At 38.3% G+C, this 27772-nt stretch overlaps 1 protein-coding gene across 2 annotated transcripts in view; it reads right to left on the reverse strand.

Annotated features, from left to right (window-relative positions):
• Positions 1 to 7454: 7454 nt before the first annotated feature.
• siah2l (seven in absentia homolog 2 (Drosophila)-like) overlaps positions 7455 to 27772 on the reverse strand; it is a 58016-nt gene continuing 37698 nt past the window's right edge. Inside the window, exons 2-3 of one of the 2 annotated variants that reach the window (XM_069893298.1) lie at positions 20725 to 20759; positions 7455 to 10409 (exon numbers count right to left, since the gene is read on the reverse strand). In XM_069893298.1, the coding sequence (XP_069749399.1) occupies positions 10217 to 10409; positions 20725 to 20759 (228 nt within the window). In that variant the 3' untranslated portion in view covers positions 7455 to 10216. Of the gene's footprint in view, positions 10410 to 20724; positions 20760 to 21645; positions 25968 to 27772 lie in introns of those variants that run through there. The other variant, XM_069893297.1, reaches the window with a different exon arrangement.

A 27772-nucleotide genomic window follows, 5' to 3' on the forward strand; every position in this document is an offset into this window, starting at 1 on the left:
GACCTGTTTCCTCTCTGCTGATTCTTATTCTCTTCCATCGCTATGAGGAGTTTTTCAAGGAAAATACACTCATTAAAATGTTAATAAGTATATGTACCTTGTAATTAGCACATTCCCCCCCAAAAACCATCCTTGCTGTCCCAGCTCTGCTCACATTACACGGTGTTTTCCTGATAGCCCTTTGCAAGCAATCCACAAAATATTTTCCATGTAGTATTACTGCCCACTATTGAAAATGTTACAGCTAATGAATGTTGATTGAAGAATATTGTTTTTTATTCTATAAAGTGGACATCGGACCTGAAAGACTCTTCACTCATATCCTCCTGAATGACTCTTTTTGCACTTTGTACCTGAAGTTTTACAAATGAGTGACTTTCAATACAAAATAGGAATATCTTCCTTCACTGTATTTTCTTCAGCAAAATCTCCAGTGCTGACCAACATCCTCTTCACATACAGTATATAGTGTCATGTACATTTACTTTTAATCAGAAAACTAAGTTTGCTGTCCTATTTTCTTTAACATCCATATATGGGAATCTATTTAAAGGAAATGGGAAAATGCAAAATCTGAAGCAAAAAAGAAACTTGGAGGTACTTAACTGGTCAGGCAGCATCTGTGGAGGCAGAAGGATAGTTGACATTTCAGATCAAGTCCCTGCATTCGGACTGCAAAGGGGAAAAAAAAGCCCGTAATAAAGAGATGAGGCAGGAGCTGACAGGTGATTGGTGGAACCAGATGTGGAGAGAGAAGGTGGCCATTGGAATCAATGGGGAGAGGAGTTGGGGGGGGGGGGGTGGTGGGAAGAAAAGAAAGGTGGTGATTATTACAGAGATTCTGGAACTGCTCAGAAATTGATAAATGCAACTAGATAAGGGAAGGGTGATGGGCAGATAGAACCAGCCAGGGAAAAAGGGAGGAGACCACGTTGGTTAAGTTGTGGGTGATGGGAGATAAGTGGAACCAGATAAGAGAGTGATGACAGGTAGATGGAACCAGTGGGGAGACCAATATTAACCCACTTTTAGATCGAGCTATACCCGTACTTGATTTTTGCTCAATTCACAGGTTGACCAAACAATGCACTTGTGGAGAGGCTTCCCTGCACCAAACCCAAAAGTCCCATCTGGTCCACCACTTCCTGAAACTGGATTGGGATGTGTGGCCAGTGGTGCTTAGCAAGAAATATTGGTTGCCCGTTGATCTCATGGCATCAATTTACATCAATGTATCATGAGGATAGGTCATAAATGGAGAAGATCCTGTGAAAGAGATAAGAGGAGAATGAAGCCTATGGAAGAAAAATGAAGCAAATATATTTTTTTCCTTGCATGATCTTGTCCTGCACAAATCAGGAAATGAAAAACAATGAGGAAAACAGCAAGATAATTGCTAGCATTCTTCAGAAATGTTATACCTGCTCTCCAAAAATAGGTTTCAAGATACAGCAGATATCTTGCAATTTAGTTTTTTAAAAATATGTCTTGAGATAACGAAGACCATTGACGGCAGTAATTTGCAAGTTTATTACACTGAAATGCCAAGTTAATTTTTCAGATGTTTTGCTCTTACATAAAACATAGAACCAAGACTGATTTACTCTAATTCTAAGACAATATTGAAATAAGTTATGCCAAACAATACTAACCACCAGTTGGTAAATTTCAATACTCATGGTATTCTTAATTGAGCACTGTACCCAAATATGTTTAGATTCATGATCTTGTATACATTTCTGAAATCTGATCAGACTATGATGCACGTAGAGGGAAAACAGAAGAAATGAATGTTGGATATTCCAAAAGACATGTTTAGAAACTGGATACTGCCTTGGGTTTAAATGTGGTTTAGTTTATCAACACAGAAGTTGTTGTATTTGCTCATGAAGTATACGGTTTTGACCAATGTAAGTACTTCTGGAGACGAATATACTGCTAATAAAATAAAAAATCAAAGGTACTTCATAACGTTGTGAGAGTCTCTGTCTCCACCAACTTCCCAGGCAGTGTTCCACGTTACAACTACTCTTGGTATGGGATCCTCTATAAACCTCATTCCTCACTTTAACCTGTAACCCTTTGCTCTTAGACATCTCTGCCATGGGGAATAGTTTCTTACCATTTACCCTATCCATACCTCAATTTTTTTTTAAAGTTTCAAAATCAGGTCCCCCTCAGCCTTAGGAAAACAAACATAGCAGATGCAGTCTCTCTTCATAATTTAAAGATTCCAGCAACATACTGGCAAATCTCCTCTGCACCCTCTCCAAAGCCATTATGTTCTTTCTATAGCATTGTGATCAGTACTGTACACATTTCTCCAGCTGTGATCTGACAAATGTTTTATAAAGTTGTATCAATGTCCCAGCTTTTATACATATCCAAATGAGCATCTTGTGCAGCTAACTCGTACACCTCAAAACTCCCTCCAGCTCTACCATTCATGGTATTTATCTGACTCCGTCAGAGCCCAAAAATGCATTTATCTCACATTTTGATTAAAACAGTGTTGTTAAAGGTGGTGATCATTTGAAAAAGTGAAACATTTTATTTCTGAATGACTGCATTCTTGATAATTGTCCCTTTCCTATTAAAACTTAATTTTCTTTATAGCAAATATGGCAAGAGCTTCCAACAGATCTTCAAAAGTGTGATACATTTTGCCACAAATAAATGCAGCAGTTGAAGACAATTTTGAAGTTGAGGGATGGGGTGGGGCTTCTGCACCTTTGGGCGTGCAATGGTGAACCCTGCTGTAAAATGTACCTTGATAAACAGATATTCACTTTCACATTACTCTGTATTACTAACAAAGCAGCAACATTTTTCAGAGCAGTAAATGACAAATATTTAACACGGCGCAGTTGAAAGCAGCAGCATCTTACAGAGCATTCAATACAACTCTTCATTATACACTGAGACAATTTACTTTTAACTGATGCAAGGGAAGGTTTTAGTCTGCTTGGATTAGCATATTACTAAAGCTAAGTGGGTTCAAATGAAAGGTTGTTCCATTGATCTCATCCAAACATGGGACATGAATGATGAATAATCAATAAGAACAAGTTGCATTCTGCAATTAATCTTAAATGATTGGAATAGAATCGCATACTGGATAAATGGCCACAATTTAAAAGATTATGGAAGCAACATATTTGAGGAATAGGCACTTGGTATCATATTTTATAATTACTGATGTTTTTTTTTAAATATATATATTTCAATATTATAATTGGTAATAGAATTTCTTTCGGGTAAGCTGTCCACCCAGAGATGATGCATCATTTTGTTTGAATACTTAATCTTGGTGCCCTTGGATGGTCAGATTAAATCCTTTGCATTCAGCTGTTAAATCATTTTTGGTAAGACTTAAGAAAATGAACTATCTCAATAAAAATACACCTTGTGAATTCATGCATTAACCTTTGATTTTCTTAATTGAAGAAACCCAACAAATTAATTTAGGTTATGAAGTCATCTCACCTACAAGAACTATAGGATCATTCAGAACAAATGCTTTATAATTACAATTTAGATCATTATTTCTGCAACCATACTTGTAGGATTAGCAGAATGTTACATCTTTTTCACAGAATTAAATGAACTTAAAATTTATTGCCAATGGTGAACAAAAGTCTCTATTATTAAAATCCATTTTACTTATCTGAATTGCAATCTGCACATGCACTTTGGAGGCAGGAGACCCCTTTTGTGAATATATTACTGATAGAATGCCTAATGCTCCAAGCATACATTGTAAATTGATCTCTAGCATTTCACTCTGGATTACAAGCAGTGTCCTGGAGCTTCATGTACACACTGCAAACAGATCCAAGGTTACACATACACAAAAGTTGTTTCCACTGCTCTGTATTCATATTATAAGCAGGGAATTCAGCAGTTATCACACGTACATTATGAGCAGAACTTATGGTAGAGACTAAAAGATTTGCATCTCCCTGCAAAATCAGAATTAGGATGCATGGATTTCAAGGAGTGGGAACAATGTAAAAGTGTGAAACTTATTCAGATCTCTTTTAATAAGTTTCTTTAAGGAAAAAAAAATGGTGCTGCCAGAGCCACTGTAACGGTATTACTGGCGTTGGTGTGGACCTGGGAAGAGCAGGTCATGCAGTCATTCAGGATTCTCACTGCATGTAGGAAGAAGCGCTCTCCTGCCGGTCATACGCTCAGTCCCATCGACTCCATACAGGGTGTTAAAGGAGCCGACGGTACTTTATTTAAAATCCTCTGACCATGGGGTCTGGGGCCAAGATGGCAACGCTTGTATTCAGCAGCAGCCATGACGGATTGCAGACTCCAGGTGAGCAATGGACTGGTGTAGGGCATCAGTAATGGGAAAAACACCCCCCACCCATTTCCCGGTTGAGAAGCAGCAACAGACGAGACAACCACAATGGTGGCCCAGCAAGGGGCTCTGAAGCTGTTAGGAAACACTTAGGCAGCAAGCTGCTGGCAACTTGTAGGCAAAGAACCCACACAATTTGCTGGAGACAAGCTCATGTGAACAAGGTATCAGAACCAGGATTTGAGAGGTTGCTGAGGGCAAGAAGGGCTCCTGAAGGGCTCTGGGTGCTGAATCTGGGCTCAGGTTGCCAGTCGTTTGAATTGGAGGTTGTGGGAGCATTGGAGGCAATCCACGGGTACTGTGACACTGTGAGACTCTTGTTTCTCTTTCTCTGACTGTAAGGGGCACCAGGCAATACTAATAATGAATCTTTGTCTGCATATGGCAAACTAAAAGCAATTTCATGTAATCTTACATTTGTTTTATTACATGACAATAAACATTAAGTGATCTGATCAAGTTTATTGTCGTCTGATTGCACAAGTAAATCCTGACAAAACAGCGCTCTCCAGTCCTTGATGCAAAACACGAAGACAACCAGACATGACACATATACACACAATACACATGCAGGACTAGTATTCATATAAATAAATAAATGGTTCAGTAAATATGAGAGTCTCACATGGTTAGTGTGAGCAGTTCCTTTGGTCATTCAGGATTCTCACTGCATGTAGGAAGAAGCTGTTTCTCAGCCTTGGTGGTACTGGCTCTAATACTCCTGTAATTCTTTCCCAATGAGAACAGCTGAAAGATGCAGTGTGCGGGGTGGGAGGAGTCCGCAATTATTTTGCATAACCTCTTCAAACAATTATCCTGGTGCATTAAGATGATATGTAGGCAGAGGGAGACTCCACTGATCTTCTCTGCCACTCTTACGACCCTGTGGCTTGATCTCCAAACCATTTCTCTGCAGCAACCATACGACATTGTGATGCAGCTGGTCTCTCGAAAGCTTCTGTGGTAGATTGACATGATGGTGGCCAGTAGCTTTGCCTGATTCAGTCTTTTCAGGAAGTGCAGTTACTGTTGCGCCTTCTTGACAAGTGAGGAAATGTTGTGAGTCATTAGTTAACTCTACACCACAGAGTTATTGAAGTGTAGTAGAGGGTAGTCATCCCTGGTCCTCCTGAAATCCACGAGCATCTCCTTCATCTTGTCCATGTTGAGACTCAGGTTGTTACTCTCGCACCATATTAAATTTAAACATAGCATGGTTACAGGGCCTTTCAGCACACAATGCCATGCCACCCAATTGACCTACAACCTAGTACATTTTGAACCGTGGGAGGAAACCACACTAACCATGCCACCCAATACCATACCATCCAACTTTCCACCTCTTCATGACTCATTGTCATGATGAGGCCAACTACTATTGTGTCATCTAGAAACTTGACACTGTGGAGCTGGATTTGGCGATGAAGTAATGGGTCAGTAGCATTGATAGGAGCAGGCTGAACCCACAGCTCTGAGATGTGCCATTGCTCAGTGTTCTGCTACCAACCCGGACAGACCATGGTCCTTCCGTTAGGAAGTCCAGAATCCAGTTATAGAGAGGAATGTTGAGTCCCAACGAGGACAATTTCTCCACCAGCATCTGGTGAATGACTGTATTAAACGCTGAGCTAAAGTCATTGAACAGCAGCCTGGCACACGAGGCATTGTTCTCCGGGATGGAGTGAAGGGACAAGGCTCTAGCTTAGTCTGTGGATTTGTTTCTTCTACAGGTGAATAGAAATGGGGCCAGCGTCTCTGGGAGCTGTGGTTTTATGTGTTCCATCACCAGATGCTTGAAGCACTTCATAATGGTGGATTGGTAGTCACTGAGGCCTGTATTGTCACCATCTTGGGTACCAGGATGATGTGGCTGTCTTGAACCATGCAGGAACAATGGACTGCTGCAATGAGGTGTTGAAGATGCCCATGAAGACCTCCATCAATTTATTTGTACAGTCCTGTAGTACCTGACCAGATATCTTGTCTGGTCCCGCTGCCTTGTGTGGATTCATCTTGAATAGGGTTCTCCTCACTTTGGCCATGCGGGGGACCAGTTCATCAGGGGGACACAGAGCTTTCTTTGATGTCATCCTGTTCTTCTCAAACTGTGCAGAGACTATGTTTAGTCTGTCCAGAAGAGAGTAATTTAGGGATCTCATTATTATAAAAAATCCTGAGCCCTCAAAAAGACTTTGAACACATTCAAAGATTTATCATTTAGAGGATCTCTTTTATGGACTTGAAGTGTCCCAAAACTCTTTCTAATCAACTCTAGCCCTCATCTTGCACTCTACCCAAGTTCAAATTTACCACAGCCATTTCTGACACGATATCACGATCTGGAAGATATTTTCCAACCCATTGTATTCCATCTGCTGCTTCTGTTCATTTCCATCAATACCCACTTTTTCTTTTATCTCATTCCTTCTCATTGCTTTGTCTCTTTCCACCTTCATCGCTAACATTTCTGACACCACCTCAACTTTAACCATTTTCCTTTCATTTAGTGAGTCTCCTCTATGGTGGAGAAATCAAACACATGCTTTGTTCAGTCTACGGGAGTCACCATGTAAATTATGGAGCATTATTGTCACAGTGGTATGTGTTTTTACCATAAAGCCCTGCTTAGAAGCCTGCCTGCCTGACAGACGCAGCTTCCAGTCTGGCAGGGGGTACTCTGGAGCAAACCGCAATCCCTGGGAGGGAGGCTTCAGCTGCTACTAGGAGAACGGAGGGGAGCCAATGATGCTGAGGTCATCCAACCTTGTGTAATGCAGCAAGCCAGAGATGAATTGCAAAGCAGACTAAATCTCTGGCTGTTGCCATCTTCGTTCATAGCTTGCTTCTTTTTATTGAAACCGTATTCAGTCATTCTATTTCATTTCTTTTGTTCATGAGATGTCATGATAAATAATTTATCAAATTATTTAACTTTATTCTTACCAAAAATTAGATTGTATAATGAAACACAAATATCCCATTGAAAAATTAATTATAAAATGTATTGGTCCAATGAAGTCTGTACATATTTATTTGATTTTTTAATTGGAAGCATTTTTTCATTGAATTCTTGTTTGTACAATTATCCCATCCGGCAAAAAGTGCAAGATAGTCAACAAGTATTCTTACCATACAAAATACCAGGGTTTCAGAACAAAGAATTTTTCTCTTAGCACTTCTCTGCCACCACAACTGTAAATGAGAGAATTAATGTGTTTCTTGATACAAAATGAATCACAAACTATAATAAACCAGGTTATTCCCTGCACCCATATTTCCAGCTTTCAGTTGCATCCACACTTATCTGCAAAACAGTTTAAACTTTCTGCATATATTATTCAGTATTTTGTTTGATTTAGTTCAAGGTTATGTAGCTGCCAAACAACACTGCATGATTTCATACCAGTTTCCATTATAAAAGTTGAGACTCTATTCACCTTCATCATGACCAGGCAAACAGAATTTGGAAGTGTGCATCATGGACTGAATTTATTTGGCAGAATTTAGTGGCAACATTCAAGGCAGGCTCCTTGTAAATTATACAATAATTACATTTTGTTAAGTCCCATCTCTTACCCCTTTAGATACTGGGCTGAGCAGACCATTTCTCTTGCTGACATTTATCAGTTACTAATGGAATATAATGAATTGGGATTGGGTGTTTGACAGTCTCAATCCATGTGTAAATTATTACCAGAATTAGTGAAGTGCAACTTCTGTGATATGCTTGGAGGTGAAAAGCAAGTGTCTGAATTAAAAATAAATACTTAAAAATACCTTAATTAACTTTGCATAGTCAACCTGGCAAAACAAGTACAAATGAGTATCATTCAATATGAAAGGATCTACAGTGTTACTTGTATGTAAGCCTATCTTGTGCAATTTTTCACGCAGCTGCATCTGAAGCCCCATTCAACCCTGTCGAGTCATTCCAGAATCTGACAAGTTTTTTTTTGTTGCCCTTGTATGGTTAACATTACCGCAGTGAATTGCTTGCCTGAGAACCATCATATCGTGAGTGTTAGTCATAGCTTTTCTCCTTTCTGGTTGTAAATAGTTCAAAATAATCCAGCTCTCTGAAAGGAATTTTAATGACATCAAGATATTTTTGAAAACTAAATCCCTTTGTCAGATCTGCAAATGATGTCCTCAAAAAAAACCTCAACACATTAACAATCAAAAATTTGGTCAGAAAGGGAAAGGGAAATACAGGAAATGCAGATTAATAACAGATGCACATTAGACTACAAGAGAGAAACGGAAATGTTTGTCAAGGTCCTTCTATCAGAATTTGATAAAGTTTGAGTTAAACATCTTTTATGATGCATAGAAGGGAGTGGGAGGGTCTGTTATTAGATAAATTATACAATATATACCAAGATACCTCAAAGCAAGCCAGTTTCTCCCATCAATTACCAAATTGCTCTCTACCAATGAACTGAAATTGGTTAAAACATGATTAGTCTCTGACAGTCTCAGCTATAAAAGCATACTTATTTTCCAAATATTCACCAGTATTTTTTTCAGAGACCATGCATGGAAAACAGACAGACCCACCAGCAATTACTGAGTTTTTACCTCTCCCTTAAGGAAAAAAAAGGAGTAACATTAGGAATTATTTTCAACTCTGGCATCATCGTCCTGACAAGGGCTTGGATAATTGTGGCTCATACTTGTGCTTTCAAACCTTACTTCCCTTGGTATCCCAGAATACATCCACCCAGACTGATGAGGACGGCCAAACTTCTAAGTACATTTCCAATACGGCTCATACTTGCTCTGTGACCATCTCAGTGCAGCATCTCCTCATTTAGATTTCAGCATTGTGAATATCCCCACACCTGAAGGACTGCAATGATTTATGAAGGCATCTCCCACCACTTGCTCAAGGGCAACTAGGGATAGGCAATAAATGCTGGCACAGTTTACAAAGCCCACATCCCTTGGATGAATTAAAAAGTCATTCCCGGTTTTAAAAAGATTGTTTTTTTTACAATGCATAATTGCCCTACTATTTATTTAATATATGCATAAATATTGAAAATATCAAAGACATTTGGGTTATCATTAATCAATTTTTATATTTTCTCCTGGTTCCTCTTTCATGGTTTGTGTACATTTGAAATAAGTGTTTATAACATTTTCTTCTAACATCTATAATTAGTCACATAGAAACGATATCTGGATAAAAACACACCAAAATTCTGGAGGAACACTGCTTTTTGTTTTGGAGGCCAAAAGACTGGCTAAGATCTATTGCCAATGTTTTAGGTCTGAGCACTTCTTCAAGGAATAATCAATTCCTTGAAGAAGGACTCAGTCCTGAGACATTGGCAATATATCTTTGCTGTTTATGGTCGCTGAAAGACCGGCTGAGTTCCTCCAGCATTTCAGTGATTTTACTACAATCATAGCGTCTGCAGACTTTAATTATATCTGGATCTCTATCCTTCAGATCATTGTCTCAAGGGCATCCAGTGTTGAAATAGTTAATTTGAACTTGATTGTTCTACAGCCCATTGAAGTCCTCTATTTTTCGAGCATTTAATTGTACTTTTCTATTTTGAATTTGATCATTAACATCATGATCACTTTATTGTCAAATATTCAGAGGCGGACACATGATCTACTTCATTTGGCAGAACAAAATTCAGCACCATTACCTTCTGCATCGGACTGGAAGATCTAATAATGGACTGCCCTCCATAATGTATGGGAGAAAGACGCTTTTTTCTTTACAGCTCACGTAAAGTGCACATTCCAAATCTTATTGAAGGTTATTTGTCTACATTTTGGGTTGACCATGTAGAAATTACAGCACTTTTTATACATAGTTCCCCTATTTCAGGGCACCATAATGTTTGGAACATTTAGCTTCACAGGTGTTTGAGAGTACTCATGCATGTTTACTTGCTTCATTGGTGCAGGTATACGAGAGCTAGGCTTGCTTCTCTGCTTTTGATCATCTTTGTAGCTGCCATCTTCCAACACGAGGACCAGAGTTGTGCCAATGAAAGTCAAAGAAGCCATTATGAGGCTGAAAAACAAAAAGAAACATTGCCCAAACCTCAGGATTACCAAAAATCAACTGTTTGGATCATCATTAAGAAGAAAGAGCGAACTGACCAGCTCAGTAATTGCAAAGGAATTGAAAGGCCAAGGAAATGCCCAAGATCTAAAGCATACCATCTCATCTGTGAAAAATGCTTGTGGGGGTGTTATGGCTTGGCCATGTATAGCTGCCACAGGTACTGGTACACTTATCTACTCAAATTCTTACAAATGACTCCAAACTCATTGGATGGCATTTCATCCTACAGCAAGACAATGATCCCAAAAATACTGCTAAAGCAACAAAGGAGTTTTTCCAAAGCGAACAACTGGAAAATTCTTGAATGGCCAAGTCAGTCACCCAATCAAAATCCAAATGAGGATGCTTTCCAGATGCAGAAGAGAAAACTTAAGGGGCCATTCTCCCCATATCAAGCAGGAGCTGAAGATGGTCGCAGTAGAGGCCTGACGGAGCATCATCAGAGACAATGCTCAGAACCTCGTGATGTCTGTGAATCATAGACTTCAAGCCACATTACATGCAAGTGATATGCAACAAAGTACTAAATATTGCTGCTTTAATACACATACTATTGCTATGCCCCAAATATTATGTTGCCCTGAAATGAGAGGACTATGTATAAAAAGTAATTTCTACATGGTCAAACCAAAATTAAAACAAATAATCTTGAATAAATTCTGAAATGTGGACTTTAATCACATGTGAATTGTTTAGATTACAAATTTAAAACTGTGAAGCACAGGGGCAAAGAAAGGAAAGAAAATGTCTGTCCCAAACCTTTTGGAGGGCTCTGTATTTCAAGATTTCCTCAAAAGAAGTGCCGTATTATTATTTTCCCCAATTATATTACAAAAATATTTACATCCTTCTATAACTTGCCTGTCAGTTTTCTCTTCCATTCCTTCTTCATTTTTTTTAAACTAGAACTGCTTGAAGTTTATGGGCCCCCTTCCCTGTGGAGGAGTCAAGTTTTGGTTTATTCTGTACTTCTCTCCCTACTGACCACATTTAAAAAAATTTATGTTACATGAGGTGAAAAGAAAACAAGGCCCTTTTTAACATAAATGTGCTGTGGTTTCCCTCCACACCACCACACCCCCACCCAACCCCCGGGGAAAGTGTAGCGCCCTCGTTGAGGATTTCTGGTCTATGGCATACAATCTGACCACAAACACATTTATAACTTTTTAGCAATGTAGACTGCTTGATGTTCTCACATTACATGCATGCAGGAGGATTTGATAATTGATACAAGTCTCGATTGATTTCTTTACATTTTCCAGAATGGAATTTTGGAACCTTTCCAGTAACTCCAAAGATACACATTTCTTTAACCATAAATAGCTTCATTTTGTTATTTGATATTATAGTTAATTATTGGAAGAAACGAATAAAACATTTGATAAATTATTTATGACAAAAATCCAGATCCTTTCACTCATTTTATTTTTGAGCTTGAATGTTAAACTGTGTTTCTCCCCCTCAATGCCAAATGAGACCAAAATTTGTTAAATAATATCCACAACAAATCTTGGCACAAATTCAGGTTATAATTCACCAAAAATTATATCCACAAAAATGAAAGTCAGAAAATATTTGCTAATCAAATTGTGTCCATTCTCAAGGACATTTGTTAATGGTCATTAACAAAAATATTTTTTGTTTCATGCAGATTTATATTCCTCATATTCAAATAACATAATAGGAGGAATATGCTATCTGGCCCTTTGAACGTGCTCCGCCATTCAATAATATCATGGCTTATCTGGCCATGTACTCAGCTCCACTGACCTCTGACCGTAACATTTAATTTCCCCTAATATTCAAATAAATCATGCGCCTACATCTGTAGAACATCAAATGAGGCAGCCAAGACTGAGAATTTCAGATTCACTGCTCTGGGACAGTTCCTTCTCATCTATCTTAAATCTACTCCCTGAACCCGAAGATTACGTCCGCCAGTTCTAGCCTCGCCTTTTAAGTTTTGTCACAAACTACCCAGTATAGTGAGAAGGGTTCTTCTGCAAACAGACTGACAGGCTATCGCTAACATGCCACATAGCCATATCTGGAGCACAATTTATGGAATGATTACTAAAGAGGTGCTCAACCAGCAAGGAGGAAATACACGACGAGTACCCCTATCCTTAATCCTCCAGAATCCAAAACTCTTTTTGTCCGTGGTCCCATAAGGTAATACGTAACAGAGTTCAGAAATCCCGATCAGAGAACAGGACGGAGCGGACTGAAGTAGTGCATTATTAGTATAGACTTTTCAATATGTCTACACATCAGTTAATTTGTGCATATGTAAATATTTGTATTGTAATGTGAATGCATGCATCTTTAAGTCTGAGTGAATTTTTTAAAAATGATGTTTCCAAATCTGAAAAGATCCAAAATCCGAAACACTTCCAGACCCATGCATTTCGGATAAGGGGTACGCGACCTGTATCATTAAAAAAAGGTTGGAGATATCAAAATGGAGGAGCACTGTCTCCTAATTCAGATCTTGAATGGAGAACTGGGGCATGGGATATTGCTTCAAAGAAAATTTGAAGAGTTGCCTCATTGCTCTTTGTTGCTTTATCTTCCCATTCACAGACTACTGAATGTATATTACAGTCAATAAGTAATTTAGAAACATGATAATGCAAACAGTCCAAATGACACAACAAAGTCACACAATCTAACACCCATTAACATCATTCCCATTCTATTCTCATGTTTTCATCAACTGCTCCAGATTCTAGCATTCACCTACACACCAGGAACAATTTCCAGTGGCCAATTAACCTACTACCTCTGTATTTGTATAAATTAATGTAATATTTCTGATTTTGCCTTGTAATTTCAATGGGAGAGACCTCATGGTGATCCTGTTGTAAATTTTTCACAAAATGCCATACTGTTAATCTTAATGCTCAATTTATTTAGAGCTGAATTTTGGCATTTGGTGGCACTCTCGTCTTTTGAGTTAAGAGGCTATGGATACAATTTTCACCTAAATACAAAATCTAGGTTGGCAGTTGAATGAAGGATTAAAAAGGCAGAGCATTATTAGATCTTTTAGGAAGGATCGAAAATTAAGCACCCATTCACTTTGTCAAGTAGACTTAAAATAATTATCACTAATTGCAAGTATTCCTCTGTTGATCAAGATTACCCAGTCAACCACCCAGAAGTGGTTGGGTGCATGCTGGGTTTGCATTTTTTTTTTTGAAAATACAAAATTGATGTGCTGTCACAAAATGGCATCATTTAATACTTACGGCTAGTTTGAAAAAGTCCCATCAAAAGTATTCATTATTTTGAGCAACAAAATGTGGTTACCTTGGAAAAATTCTGAAGAAAGGCAATATTTAATAACAACTAATATCTTGGCAGGGATCAGTACATAAGCAGAATAGCAGCTGAAATGTATCTAATTCCTCATCTGGCAAAATTACTATTTTTCAGAATCAGGAGGATCAGATCTCTTCCAATTGATCGTGGGGTTTCCAAATTTAATGTAAGCAAGCCTGTATAATAGCAAATAAAAACTCTAAATCCTTGCATTTGATTAGTAAGTGCCATATAATGTAACCAATGGATTTCCTCATTGAAATATATTGTCAAAGCAACACTGTGTATGAAACTCCCTAAAATCACACATCTACCCCAGGGAACTGCTACTGAATACTTTGAGGGTTGCATAATTTTATTATGCAATAATAATTTTATTATGCATTTTATTATGCTAGTCGAGCCAATGCCTTGGCACAAGACATCCAGTTCTTTCCTGATATCGGGCTCTGCGGAGCTTCCCAGTCCACTTCAGATTCCCCCCCACTCATCATCCAAAGACCAGTTGGGAATGTGCATCGAAAAATAAATTATAATCATTGGTTAAATAGGTGTCTGGCCTGTGTCTTTCTAAGATTATAATGAAAACCTGGTTCACAATGGACTTTTGAGCTTTAACATGAATTCGACAATCAGCCAACATCCTCTGGGCCATTCAAATGCTGCCAACATTCTTGAAGAAAATGAGTATCGCGTATCCTACTTGCTGAGAACGAGGGAGCTTTGATGAGAATAATAGCAATCACTTGAAATTTTAAAACCCTACCTTCCGCAGCTAATACTTGGGCTCGTTTATTCATCCAGGTTTTACCATTTTAATAAAATTAAGCTCCTTCACAACAGGATACTGGGCACGATGGTAGTTTTAGAGGTAGTCTGTGCAAGTGCCTCAGCACGAGATCCGGATTTCGTCCTCCCTTTAATGTTCTGATCATACTTTATCCATTACCAGATGAATTTCCTCCCATATGCTAAATACATGACAGTTGGTAGATTAATTTTCTATTGTAATTTGGCAGGAGACTTGGAGGAAAGGTTTGGGAATACAAAGAGGATTTTAGCTCAGATGGACACTTCAAAGGCTAGTATGGTTGGGTAAATCTCAAGGCCTGACCCAACAGCAAAACTTGGGGAAACAAAGTGCAAAGCTTGAGGGAAAAACCATCAATCACAAATTCAGGAGACACCACTTCATACAGGTAATTACGAAAAGATAGAACAGCTAAAATACATGCAAATTGCAAGGAAATTAAGAGAATAGGGTTTGTTCAGAGCAAAAAGAGATTGCAGAGAAATAACATGGTTGTAAAAGTTGGTGTTTATCACTCCCTGAATATTGACCAGGACTGCAAGTGCCAAAAGCTTGGATGGGGTATCATTTATTAAGAATGTCCAAGAAGTTTCTCAAGCAATATCTAGATCACCCTAGACTGAGAACAACACTATTTCTCCTCTTGGGAAATGAAGCAAACAAGTGACTAGCAACAGAAGGGAGCACTTTGGGACCAATGATCATAATTCTATTAAATTTCTAATAGCCGTGGAAGAAAAATAAGCATCAACGTAGAACACTACAGCACAATACTGACCCTATGGCCTCGATATTGTGCCGATATATACATTCCTACCAAAAAAATACTAACCTCTTCCTATCTCATAAACCTTTTATATTTTTCATCCAGGTGGTTAAGAGTCTCTTAAATACCCCTTCAACTTTCCTCCCTTCACTTTGTAAATGCACGTCAACTAGTCCTAAATTGGAGCATGGCTAATTTTGACAGCATCAGACAGGAGCATACAAAGGTTGATTGTAGGTAAAGGAATTCTGGCAAATGGAAGCATTTTAACAGAGATGGTGAAAGTTCGGACCTTGTGGAAATGAGCAATAAATTGCTGCTATACCAGCAGATAGAGATGCAGCATTGTTAACCAAGAGGTGCTGAAAGTCTGGAGTTGTTTTACTTAATAAATGCTGCAAAGAAAGGAACTACAGGCTGATGAGCCTAGAAGGGAACTTACTGGAGGGGATTTTTGAGAGAAAGTGCATTTGAATAGTCAACATTGCTCTCGGTACGAAAAACTTCATGTCTCAAAACTATGATCGATTTTTTTTTTGAAGGCGTGTCCAAGATTTATGAAAGCAGTACCGTATTTACATGGACTTTAACAAGAACTGTGACAAAGTCCCACATAGGCTAGTCCAGAAGGTCAGATTACAAGGGATCCAGGGCAAACTAGTGAATTAGATATAAAATTGTCCTGGTGACAGGAGTGAGAGGGTGTGAGTAGACAGGGACTGGTGTGGGTCCATTGTTGTCTGTCATGTATATTATCAATTTGGATGAGAACAAAGTTAGCACAGCTAGTAAGCTTGCAAATTACACGAAAATAGATGGCATAGTTGACAGAGAACATAATATCTTAAATTGCAGCAGGACCTTAATCGTCTGGGAATACGAGTCAAGGAATGTTAGATGGAATTTAACTGTGCCAAGTGAATTCAGTTTGGCAAGTTAAACCAGGGAAGGTCTTGCACAGTAAATTGCAAGAGGTACCAGTGTGTGTTGTTTTAGAGAAACTTGTAAAACAGAGTGGCCTAGGGGAGACAAGCCATTTTCTGAATGTGGTGACACATGTAGAGAGGACATTGAAAGCATATGACATACTTGAAGCTAAGGTGAGAAACACAAAGGTCTGCAGACACTATGATTGTAGTAAAACACAAATGTTGAAGGAACTCAACAGCCCATGCAACATCTTGACGAGTTAAAGATATATACCCAACATTTCAGGCCTGAGCCATTTTTCAAGGGATAAGGTGCTTGAATTAAAAGGCTGAAGAGAAGAATGGGCAGGAGGAGGAGTCCAGACCAACAGATAAAATGTGTCAACTCATGGGAAAGGAAAGGTGAGAATTGACTGGGATAGGAAGGGTTGGGGGGGGGGGGCGGGGAGGGTTTGATTTTGGCTCTGTGGAAGCAGAGCTGGGGGAAAGGAGACACTGAGACCAGGACATCATCCTTTGCCATTTCCTTCTTCTCCCCTTTCCAAGACTCCATCATTCACTCTTCCCTATTCAACAATTCCACCACAACCTCCCCCCCCCCCCACCCCTTGGCACCTAACCTTGTGATTGGAAGTGTTTCACTTGCACCCATCCCTCCTCTTCACCAGCACTTGGGGCCCCCGTGTTTCCAAGTGAGGCAATACTTGTGAATCTGCAGGGATATTCTACTGCATCTGGGCTCCCATTGTAGCCTTCTCTACATCAGAGAGATTGCATGCAGACCGAGAGATCACTTCCTTGCGCATTTCCCCTCTAGCAGAATCTCCCATTGCCCACCTCATTCACTTGCTAATATGTCTATCCATTGTCTCATGCATTGCCAAACTGAGACCACCTGTAAATTGAAGAAACACCTCATTTTCCGCCTGGGCACCTTCCAACATTATGGCAGCAACATTGACTTCTGTTTGGCCACCCCCCCCCCCCATCCCATCATATTTGCTACGTCTCCTTTCCACTAGTTCTGTCTCTATGCCTCTCTTCCATGCCTCTTCCTCCAGCTCTGCATTGACAGAGCCACCCCCTCACTTTTCCTCCTATCCATGTCCAATCATCACCCATAATCAGTTGGTTTGTGCTCCTCCCCCTTCTTTATATTTCATTTTCCTTAGCCATTTAATTAAAGAGCCTGTCCTCTTTCTATTTATACCTTAAAGGGCTCAGGCCTGAAACATCAGTTATATATCTTTACCTCCTATGGATGCTGCGAAACCTGCCAAGTTCATCCAGCATTTCTGAACTTTTTCATCAGGGCACCAGGTGCAAGAGTTGAGCTTAATGTTACAGCTGTACAAAACATGACAAAGACCTCACCTTATGGATGGTGTGAAATTCTAGTTGCCTAGCTCTGGAAAGAATGTCATTAAACTGGAAATGGTCGAGGAGAGATCCACAATGATTTTACGGGAACTGGAATGCAAGATCGAAAATCACATGGGGCATATTATTAGTTTTGTCTCAAGGTAGGCAAATCAAAGTCTACAGGGCAAAGCTAGAGGCACGAGGGAAAAGATTTCAAACCTGTGGTTGTGATGTGGAACAAACTGCTAGGGGAAGAGATAGAGGCAGACATGATTACAATACTTTAAAACGATGTTTCGACAGGTAAATGATCAGGAAATTCGGAAAATGCAGGAAAACTGAATTAGCTCAGGTAGGCAACAAGGCCAGTGTGGGTTGGGCCATAGACTGCTTTCATGCTGTAAAACTATAACAGCAGGTTTGTGAGGAGTTTAAATACTGCCATAGGCCTGCTTCTTTGCTGTGAATTGTGTATTGTTACCATCTTCTGTTACGAGTCTGCAGTTCAAAGTAAAATAAAGGGAAATATTACAAAAGCAAAAGGAACTTTTAATGCAAGATTTTAATAACTAAACATCACATTACTTCAGATATATTTTCTATAAATCATTATGAAAGCAAAAACGGTGATGGCAAGATAGTCTGCATTTTGTCAAAGATGGACAATCAAGTTGTAAATCTTCAGCTTTCGTTAAACAACCATGCAAATCTCAGTTAGATCTGCATAATCCACCTTCAGTATAAACTCAAGTTTTGTCTAGCTTTTCATGTCTCACATCAATTCAGAAGTAATCATAATTGTTCAAATGTAAACACCTAGATTTTAATAAAACTAATAAAAACAGAATTGATACCAATATTCATAAATACATTGCTGTTTTATTTAAATCTTTACATAGCTTTTGTTTTACTAAACTTATTTTGATTTTCATGTGATACAGTAGATACACATTTTCTAGGAAAAAGGGAATTGGGGGAACTGACAGAAAAGCTGAAGCATGGGGAACTTCAGCTATGATCACAATGGATGGCAGATCAAGCATTCCATTAACGTTAATGTTGTCCATGTTTTTGCATTAACTTTCTTTTACCCAGGACAATCAGTAGAGTACCAGATAATTCAGAAGTGAAAGGAAAAACACAGCTTGACTGTTAGTGAGACAAGAAAGCCTGTAGACAATGTGAATGTAGTTAAGACGCAAGTGTTGGAGAATCTCAGTAGGTCCCACAGTGTCCAATGTTTGAATGTTATGCTATTTGCTCATGTTTCATGAAATGATTGACCAGATTTCTGCACAGTTCTCCTGTCATTTTTCAAATGTCCTTGTTCTGATACCATAGACCTCTCATTTAGAGAGAGCATTTTAATAAAGATGACTGTTTTGCATGATACTGAAATAAGTAATCTGCATTCTGATATCATCAAGTCCCACAAGTCTTTTCATAATCCACGCCAAATGAGGGCGTTTCACTGCTCATAATATTGAAGGCAAAGTTAGAAGCTTTGAGATACCATACAAAAGCAATGATCTGAATATCCATCTATTTGAATGAATTCTTTGGCTTGGCTTCGCGGACGAAGATTTATGGAGGGGGTAAAAGTCCACGTCAGCTGCAGGCTCGTTTGTGGCTGACAAGTCCGATGCGGGACAGGCAGACACGGTTGCAGGGGAAAATTGGTGGGTTGGGGTTGGGTGTTGGGTTTTTCCTCCTTTGCCTTTTGTCAGTGAGGTGGGCTCTGCGGTCTTCTTCAAAGGAGGTTGCTGCCCGCCAAACTGTGAGGCGCCAAGATGCATGGTTTGAGGCGTTATCAGCCCACTGGCGGTGGTCAATGTGGCAGGCACCAAGAGATTTCTTTCGGCAGTCCTTGTACCTTTTCTTTGGTGCACCTCTGTCACGGTGGCCAGTGGAGAGCTCGCCATATAACACGATCTTGGGAAGGCGATGGTCCTCCATTCTGGAGACGTGACCCATCCAGCGCAGCTGGATCTTCAGCAGCGTGGACTCGATGCTGTCGACCTCTGCCATCTCGAGTACTTCGACGTTAGGGATGAAAGCGCTCCAATGGATGTTGAATGAATGAATAGTTTGGTATGAAACAGCATGAGAATATTCCCAAACAAGCTAGAGTTTTCACCTATGCACTCTCCACTTCATTATAGTCTCAAAACTTGGAGCTCTTTGAATTTACCACTTGAGTGCAAGTGTTCAGATAGTAGGTGCTCCCAAACTAAATTGGCAACTTTGATTCAAAGATTATACACTATTGAATTGGACAGTGGTATTTAACCCTCAAGCAACATCTGAGAAAATCAAATGACTATTTAAGTTTCTTCATGGTTTAAAAAAGCATACCTAAACTTGTGGCACCACTTGACAAAGGAAAAACAAAACCAAAAAATTAGTTACATCAACAACAAAGTTGAATATTTGGTCCAGTACTGATCAGATAAAGGCATTTTACCATAAGGTGTTGAAAAAGGAGAACACCGGCAGTAAGAAAAAACCCACCTAACCTTTCATGTCCCATAATTGCAAAAATAAATTCACATTTCATGAAACTATTCTGCATAAAGGGACTTAGCTAATACAAATTCCACCCACACAGAGTCTGGACAGTGCATCCCTGTTAGAGGCAATTGGTTAATGCAAAATAATTATTTATGATCATATTAATACTACATACTCATAGTGGGGGAAAATAAATAGATGTATTTGGAGGGTGTTGACCTAAAACAGTGTACGTGATAATGAATAGTCTTTAACCGCTGCACTTGCTTGTTCCGGAATTTAAACATATAAAGGGAAATTAATTTAGTAGTTCTCTGCTGCCTGCTGCACTTTTGCAAAACCTGCAGTGATACGGAAATATTGGCCACCGAATAATTTCAGGCCAAGTGAAGGGGCAAGTAGACCAAGACAGCTTTAGCAAGAACCTCAAATAGGTTCAAGGTACAAAGGGTCAGGAACAGTTTCAACATCAGAATCATTTGCCCTTGTGCAAGATATGCACGAATTGCATGTCCCAGGTCCTCAACATCAACCATCAAATTTTGTGAGACTCACCAACTGTCTGGAAGATTGGCAATCCTGAATAGCATCTGTAAAAGACCAGGCAGAAATTACAGGCATAACTCTTTTATATATTAAAAAAAACTAACACTACCAAACCTCCTAAATAGCTTGAACAAAAAGATTTAAAAATAATTGTCTGGATTCTTGCAGGTTTATACAGGAATTTCAAAAAACATGCCAGTTTCTTTTTTTAAAATTTTTTAATTTTGACAGCAAAAGGGTACAAGAACTCAGGCAATGTTTGTTTCAAAATATTCAGGTTCTGCAGTAGCAATTCCATCCTTTAGGAGAAACTCAGCAGGTCAAACAGTGCCTATATGTAGCAAAGGTAAAGATACATCAGCAACGTTTCTGGCTTGAGCCCCACCTTGCTACAAACCTTGCTGTTTGACCTGCTGAGATTCTCCAGTATTTATTTGTTTTTTCACTTATCCACTGTGTCAACAGAATCGTGTGTTTCACCACATTTTAAGGAAGATACTGTTAGCCACGGTTCTTGAATTCCCTTTACCACAAATTCTGCCAGGCGCTTCCCCTGTTCCAGCAAAAGTCAGCAAGCAATTAATCAGGTTGGTGCACAGAGAATTTATGTTGGAATATCACATGAATGACTGATCCTGCCCTCTTATTAGCAAATGCAGTAAGTACAAGAACTTGGGCAACGGATTTCCTTCCCCTCCCCCACACCAATTCAGGAACATTGAAATCAACCAGACTGCCAAACAAGGAACACTGCAGCAGAGATCATGATGGCAGATGCAACCTAGAATGATTTCAGCTTTATGGCTGAGCTACTCCTTGAACAAACCTAATCTCAATTTCACAAACCATATTACCACAATATCAAACAGGAATTGTGAACAGCTTTAGTAAGAAAGGTAGAAAGCAATTAATTACCATCCACAAAAACTATTCATTGATAATATCCATTTCAATTATTTTAATTACTTCATTGCAATTTGGATACAGAGCAAAGAAATTGGTTATTTCATATTAGTACAGAACAGTATTTTCGATTAAAAAGTGGTCACTTCAAAACTAAAGTTTTACTGTGTTTTAACAGCCATTCGTGATAAAGATTAAACAAGTTTATTTTAAAACAGAGCTAATTGTTCTTTTAGTACAACAAAAATATACATAGAAAGGAAAAATAGCAATAGAAACAAATATAAAACAAAAAACTTTGTACAATACAAATGTTAACACCTGCTCAACAGGAAATCCACAGTATCCAAATCTGAATTCAAAAATGCACATTAGCATAATTACCAAAAGTAATTTTTAAAAAAACATACAGTATAAACTACCATGTTTGACAAGATTCCAAACAACAGTCATCCTGTTGAGTTCTTATTTCCCAAGATGCACTGCTGTTGAATAAATCAAGACTGGACTAAGCAAACTTTTATTTCACTGTTTTAAAGTACACCTTCAACTCTTTAAAATTGCCTGAATTCTGCAGATCATCCAGAAATCTCAAAATGTTATTACTACATTAAGATTAAGCAATGATTTACCAACCGTTTTCATAGATCAACTGATGGACAGAATTTGGGTAGCTGTTGAGTCTGCTTTAGTGAGGATAATTAGGTACAATTCATCCACTCATTCCAGCTGTATGCTTTATCAGTGCTCAGAAGGGCAAGATAGATTTAACTTTAGAGGACACCATTCTTTAAATAATGGTGCATTTCAAGTATTGAGTCAAGCTAAACATGAAAACGGTAGTGAGGACAGAGCTGCACATGGATAATGGGGTGTGGGGAAAATGAGTAACAAGTGGGAAGAAAAAGTATCCTGTATGAAAATACACTTTACTTTTACAAGACTATCTATCTTCTTAGTTGAAACCAGAGTGTTATATCAGGAATTTAAAATGATAATTTCTGATTGGACTGTAAAGTAGTTTACTGGTCAGCAAGAACCTGCATTAATTGAATTTGAAATAGTCTTAAAAAATTGAAATTAAAAAAGTTGAATAAAAGGTATTTATTTGGAGGATATCGATTAAAAACATAATATTTATCTTATGGATTAACATCCTACAAAACTACAGAGAAACCTGTCCTGAAATTAAAACATTATGTCAGAGGGGAGGAAATAAGACATATATGACAAGAACAAAATAAACAAGCATTCCATTTTATAAGTATCTCCATTATGAGCAACACATTTTCTCCATGCAGAGTGCAGGTAACATGGTTATTAGAAATGTCAAGGGCACATTAAGTATTGCTAGTTTAGAATGTCAACCATCTTGAACTAGCCTTTAGTTGCAAATACTATATAGATTGATGATTGCCAGATCATATTTGAGGAAAGATCCTTAACCCATTAAAAAAAATTAAACTTCGCTTTCTTCACCATATCACTATCTTAATCTATCCAACCTGTTTTCAACTATTAACACTCAACTTCACACTGAAACACTGTTTAGGCACAAACTAAATGAATCACTTATGTTGCAGAGCTACATTGCTTTCAATTTTGTTAGTGTTCCTTTGTTTAGATTGGCATGTTTGTGTGCATTTGAAATGGCTCAATAGCTATGGAACACAAAGGTAGTTAAAGGTATTGTTTAGATCTTTGTGTGGTCTCTAAAAGGTACAATTATAATTGTATGATATAGGAGTCTCATTCAACTTGTTTAGACCAATGTGCCTTGTAATTAATTTTAACTACATTTTATCTTTAGGTATAACCCTTCGTTATAAGGGTTTGGAAATGAAACAAAAAGATTCAGAAAGATCCAAATGTTTACAGCCAATTTTGTCAGAGTTCAAACTTGCTACAAAATAAATGTTCTCCAGATGACAATGAACATGCAATGATCTATATTACCTTTCATAGAGTTAACAGGTTCATTCTTAATCCTAATTGTTCTTTACAAAGCTGGGTAATTATGGTATTTAAAGGTAATACCCATACTCAATATCATCACATTAAAGCACAAAACAATTTAGGGACTTGCATTCTGATTTTTAAAAATGACTGAAATGCAAGTTGAAATGATTAGATGTAATTCATATAGAAAGAGTGGAAAATAAAGGTTGAGAACTACTTCTCCAGACCAATTGCTACTGAAATATTTTGTTTGAGAAAAATTGTCATTAGCCCATTTCCTTTGGTGTTATGAATCTGTGCACATAACGAGTCAATTTGGTACAATTAAAACAGTGGTTTTCAATGTTTTTTTCTTTCCACTCATACCACCTGAAGTAATCCCTAACTCACCATGGACCATGTAATAGAGATTACTTCAGGTGGTATGCGAGTGGAAAGAAAAAGTTTGAAAACTACTGGTATAAACTAACTTGGTACACATTCTTTTCACAGACCTTATGCAAGGGAAGACAGGGATTTAAAATAGAAGAACAAGGGTATGTGAGCTAATAAAACAAGACAATGTCATGCATATACCAGAGTTTAAGTCTCAAAACTGATATTAACTAAATGGATGTGCAGCATTGTTTTATTGGTATTTCATTCCCTCCAAGGTGGATGGGTATGAGGGGAATTAAGATGCAAGAGGAAGAGGACACAGATCATTTAATTCACCACAACCTTAACATTTACAAAATTCATTACTAAAGTAGATAAATCAAGCATGTTTCCAAGTAAGTTTCCTTGATTTAGTGTTCTGCTTGCATGTTGGTTAAATGCAAAACTTAAAAATTTAAATTCAAACAATAATTTGCTCTAACACTTAGAAGTCAAAAATCCTATTACTGCAAACTGCCCTAATTCATTAATAAATACTGGCTGGCTTCATACACTTTTTTCCTTTCATTTCAAAATTTCAAAATTAAAATATGATTAAATTAGTGATGCAAATGTGGCTGTACAATTCAGCCACAAAGCTGGGCAATATGCCAACGTACACATAATGGGGGTACATCAACTTCAGCTAGGCGACAAATAATGAACGTCATTCAAAATGTGAAACTGCAATCACCACCTACACACTTGACTAGACAATTTAATGAAAAATATTTCGAATAGAACCCAACCTGACTTATGTAATGATACAAGAATTGCATTTTTTTAAAAATGCAGTGGACAATGCTGAAACTTGATTTATCAATGACTGCTTTAAATTGAAAGGGAATCCTCACTTCTACTCTTCATAACTTTGTTCCTGTCTTTTCACTCAAAAGAAAATTGTAAAATCCATTTATCATGTCAATGAACATAGATAGAGTAAGCTCATTCCATGATATTCAATATTACTGATTTTAATAAATATCTATTAAGATACTGCTGTCCTGAAGCATATTTAAGATAATCACACGCATCTACTGGCTTTGCATTTAAGTACTGATGTGGCATACAATGTAGTTCTATAAACTGGACCCGTAATATAAATACATTTTAGTAACGCCTCAAGTAACAAAAAACAAAGCAGGAAAAAAAATCTTTTTTTTTAAAAAAGGACCATTTATAAAACATCTGCGCCAACCTGGATTTGTTTTGCTGTATTGTTTTCATCATCTTTTAGTCAGGCCTGGAACCACGTGCTGAGTCTAACAATCCACAACATGCACGCATGGAGCAGTCAAATGGGCTAGCACCAATTACACAAGCAAGGTGCTTTGAAGCATTCTTTTGCCTACTGCATCCTCCAAATTAAAAAAAAACATTCTATTGGTTACATGTAAACAGCTGTATTATAACAATGCAATTCAGCACATTGAGATAGTAACATTAATACCCAGGTTCCCATGATCTGCAAAAAGGTGAGCAATGGAAGTATCAAAAACTAAACAATCACTATTCATAATTGCTGCTGCCACTCCATCATGGATAGATCTTGGAGTGGCCTCCCAAGTGAGGCGTCTCCTGTTTCCATTCAATTCCAGTCTGTAGGCAAAGTTTTCAGCTTGCTTCCGTGTGCCTATCAGAAGAACGATAGCAAAAAATTGTTGGTGGCCTTCATATTTTTCTTGTTTCTCCAATACCAGCATGAAGTGGTGGCCAAAGCAGGATTGCATCATAACCCAGTCTACAGCACCAGGAAGGTTGATGTCAGTTGCCAAAAATACGATGTCCTCCCCTTGAAGTGTTGTAATGCTTTTATGTGCATGCATGAGATGAGGCATGACTGCCTCCAATGACCCTTGCCACTTGCAGGAGGCTCCAGGACATGGACACATGTATGGGCGGAATTCACACACTTCCTCATGTTCTGGCTTTTCTGTATGGTGCAATGACAAGAGGCATCCAGCTGAGGCATACTACATTGGTTGGGGGGGGAGGGGGGGAAGGAGGTTGGATCGGAAGGAAGGAAAAAATCTCAATTAGTAAAATGAAGACAATCAAATCATTTTTAAAGATGCATTCCCAAGAAACAAAACAAGATCAGTAGCACCTATCTTTCAAGTCCCACTTAAAATAAATTAAAATACAACTTTAAAAAAAAGTCTCAAAGACGTTTGGTTGAGAGGAGCAATGAAAATAGTGTAAAGGTTACAATACTCCAGAGGTCAACCATCCATAGAGACTGAGTGCCAAAATCAAATATTTTGGTATTTAAAAGATAGATAGATGGCTTTCAAGATTTCTAATCTAGCCTTCCTTGCACAGTTCCAGATCTTATCAATAATTGTAACAGCAACAAACACCAAGAAAATAAGAAAAAAAATATTCAGCAAAGCAAAGGCAGAAAAAGGTTGAAAAAGATTTTAAAAAATTGTGAGCATCTGTTAAATTTAAAAAACAAGAATAAAATGAAGCAACTCATAATACTGTACAATACTTCCATCTGCTCAATCCACAAGTGTGTTTGCACAACATGCACCTTTAAATGAAAACCAAGTTAGTACAATGGAAAATACAAAGTTTTAAAAATGACTTTCTACTTATAGCCACAATTCATAACCTAGAGCAAAAGCCAAACAAATTTATAGAAGAATCATTACGATTTTAGTTTCTGGAAAGTTGATATTTAACATAATGGAAATAATACTTCATCCACATGATAAAGACCAATCTTAATTAAGATACCGCACCTCACATTGTAGCTGGTGGCCCATGCACCTGTTATGGAAATAACCGAAGGCCACTTAAACCCAGAGCGGAAGCCTTCATTTGACATTCTTACACAATTTTATTTTAAGACAGCATAGTAACAGGTTCTTCCAGTTCACTAACTGGTGCCACCAAATACACTGATTGACTTACAAACTCCATACGTTTCTGGAGGATAGGAGGAAATTGGAGCACCAGAAAAAAACCCATGCAGACATGAGGAGAACATACAAATTGCTTAAGAGAGCAGCAGATTTGAACCCGGGTGGCTGTCCTAAACAATCAATTTACATAGCAAGGTCATACAAGCAGCACAAGAAAGTAACCCATAACAGCAATGATGATTGAGGCACAAATATGGTCCAGAACCCCCAAAGTGAATTTCCACTTCTTTGAAAAAGGACAAAAAGTCCTTGCATCTACTGAAGAAAGACAACCTGGGTTGATTCACAAGGGTTGTGATCAGAAGGTCAGAAATTCACCTCCATCATTCCGCCATAAACTTAAATTCCAGATTTGCAGACTATAGCCCCTTTCACATGCATCCCAGTAAACCAGCTGTTCAGTGCCCCAGGATAGGAATGGGGGTTTGGCCTTTCACACTAGACCACTCCTAACTGGGACACGGAACACTTTCACAATTGCAAGGGTTTATCCCCAACATTTGGTCTGTTCTACCTTTAAAAGGAAGTGCCTGCAATCCAATTGCCATTTCACACTTGCCTGATCTCAACGCCAGCGTCTGCAATATGCCAGGGATTGTACTCGGGGTCATGGCTGACAATCCCTGGCATGAGATGACGTCATCTGACGCCAGTGTTGAGCAGATTTTGCTGTCACACTTGCCACTTTAAAGGCCAATAGGCATTCAATGTGAAAGGGGCTTAAATTACACTAACAAAATAATACACCCTCAGTTCTGCACAGGAGCATTAGACTTGATCTTGCAATCAAATAGTGGAGACAGTTTCAATTTTTTCTTTAAAAATGCTGGTGGTCACATTTTAACTTC

Source organism: Narcine bancroftii, chromosome 8 (assembly GCF_036971445.1).
Source record: "Narcine bancroftii isolate sNarBan1 chromosome 8, sNarBan1.hap1, whole genome shotgun sequence".
Taxonomy (NCBI): Eukaryota; Metazoa; Chordata; class Chondrichthyes; order Torpediniformes; family Narcinidae; genus Narcine; species Narcine bancroftii.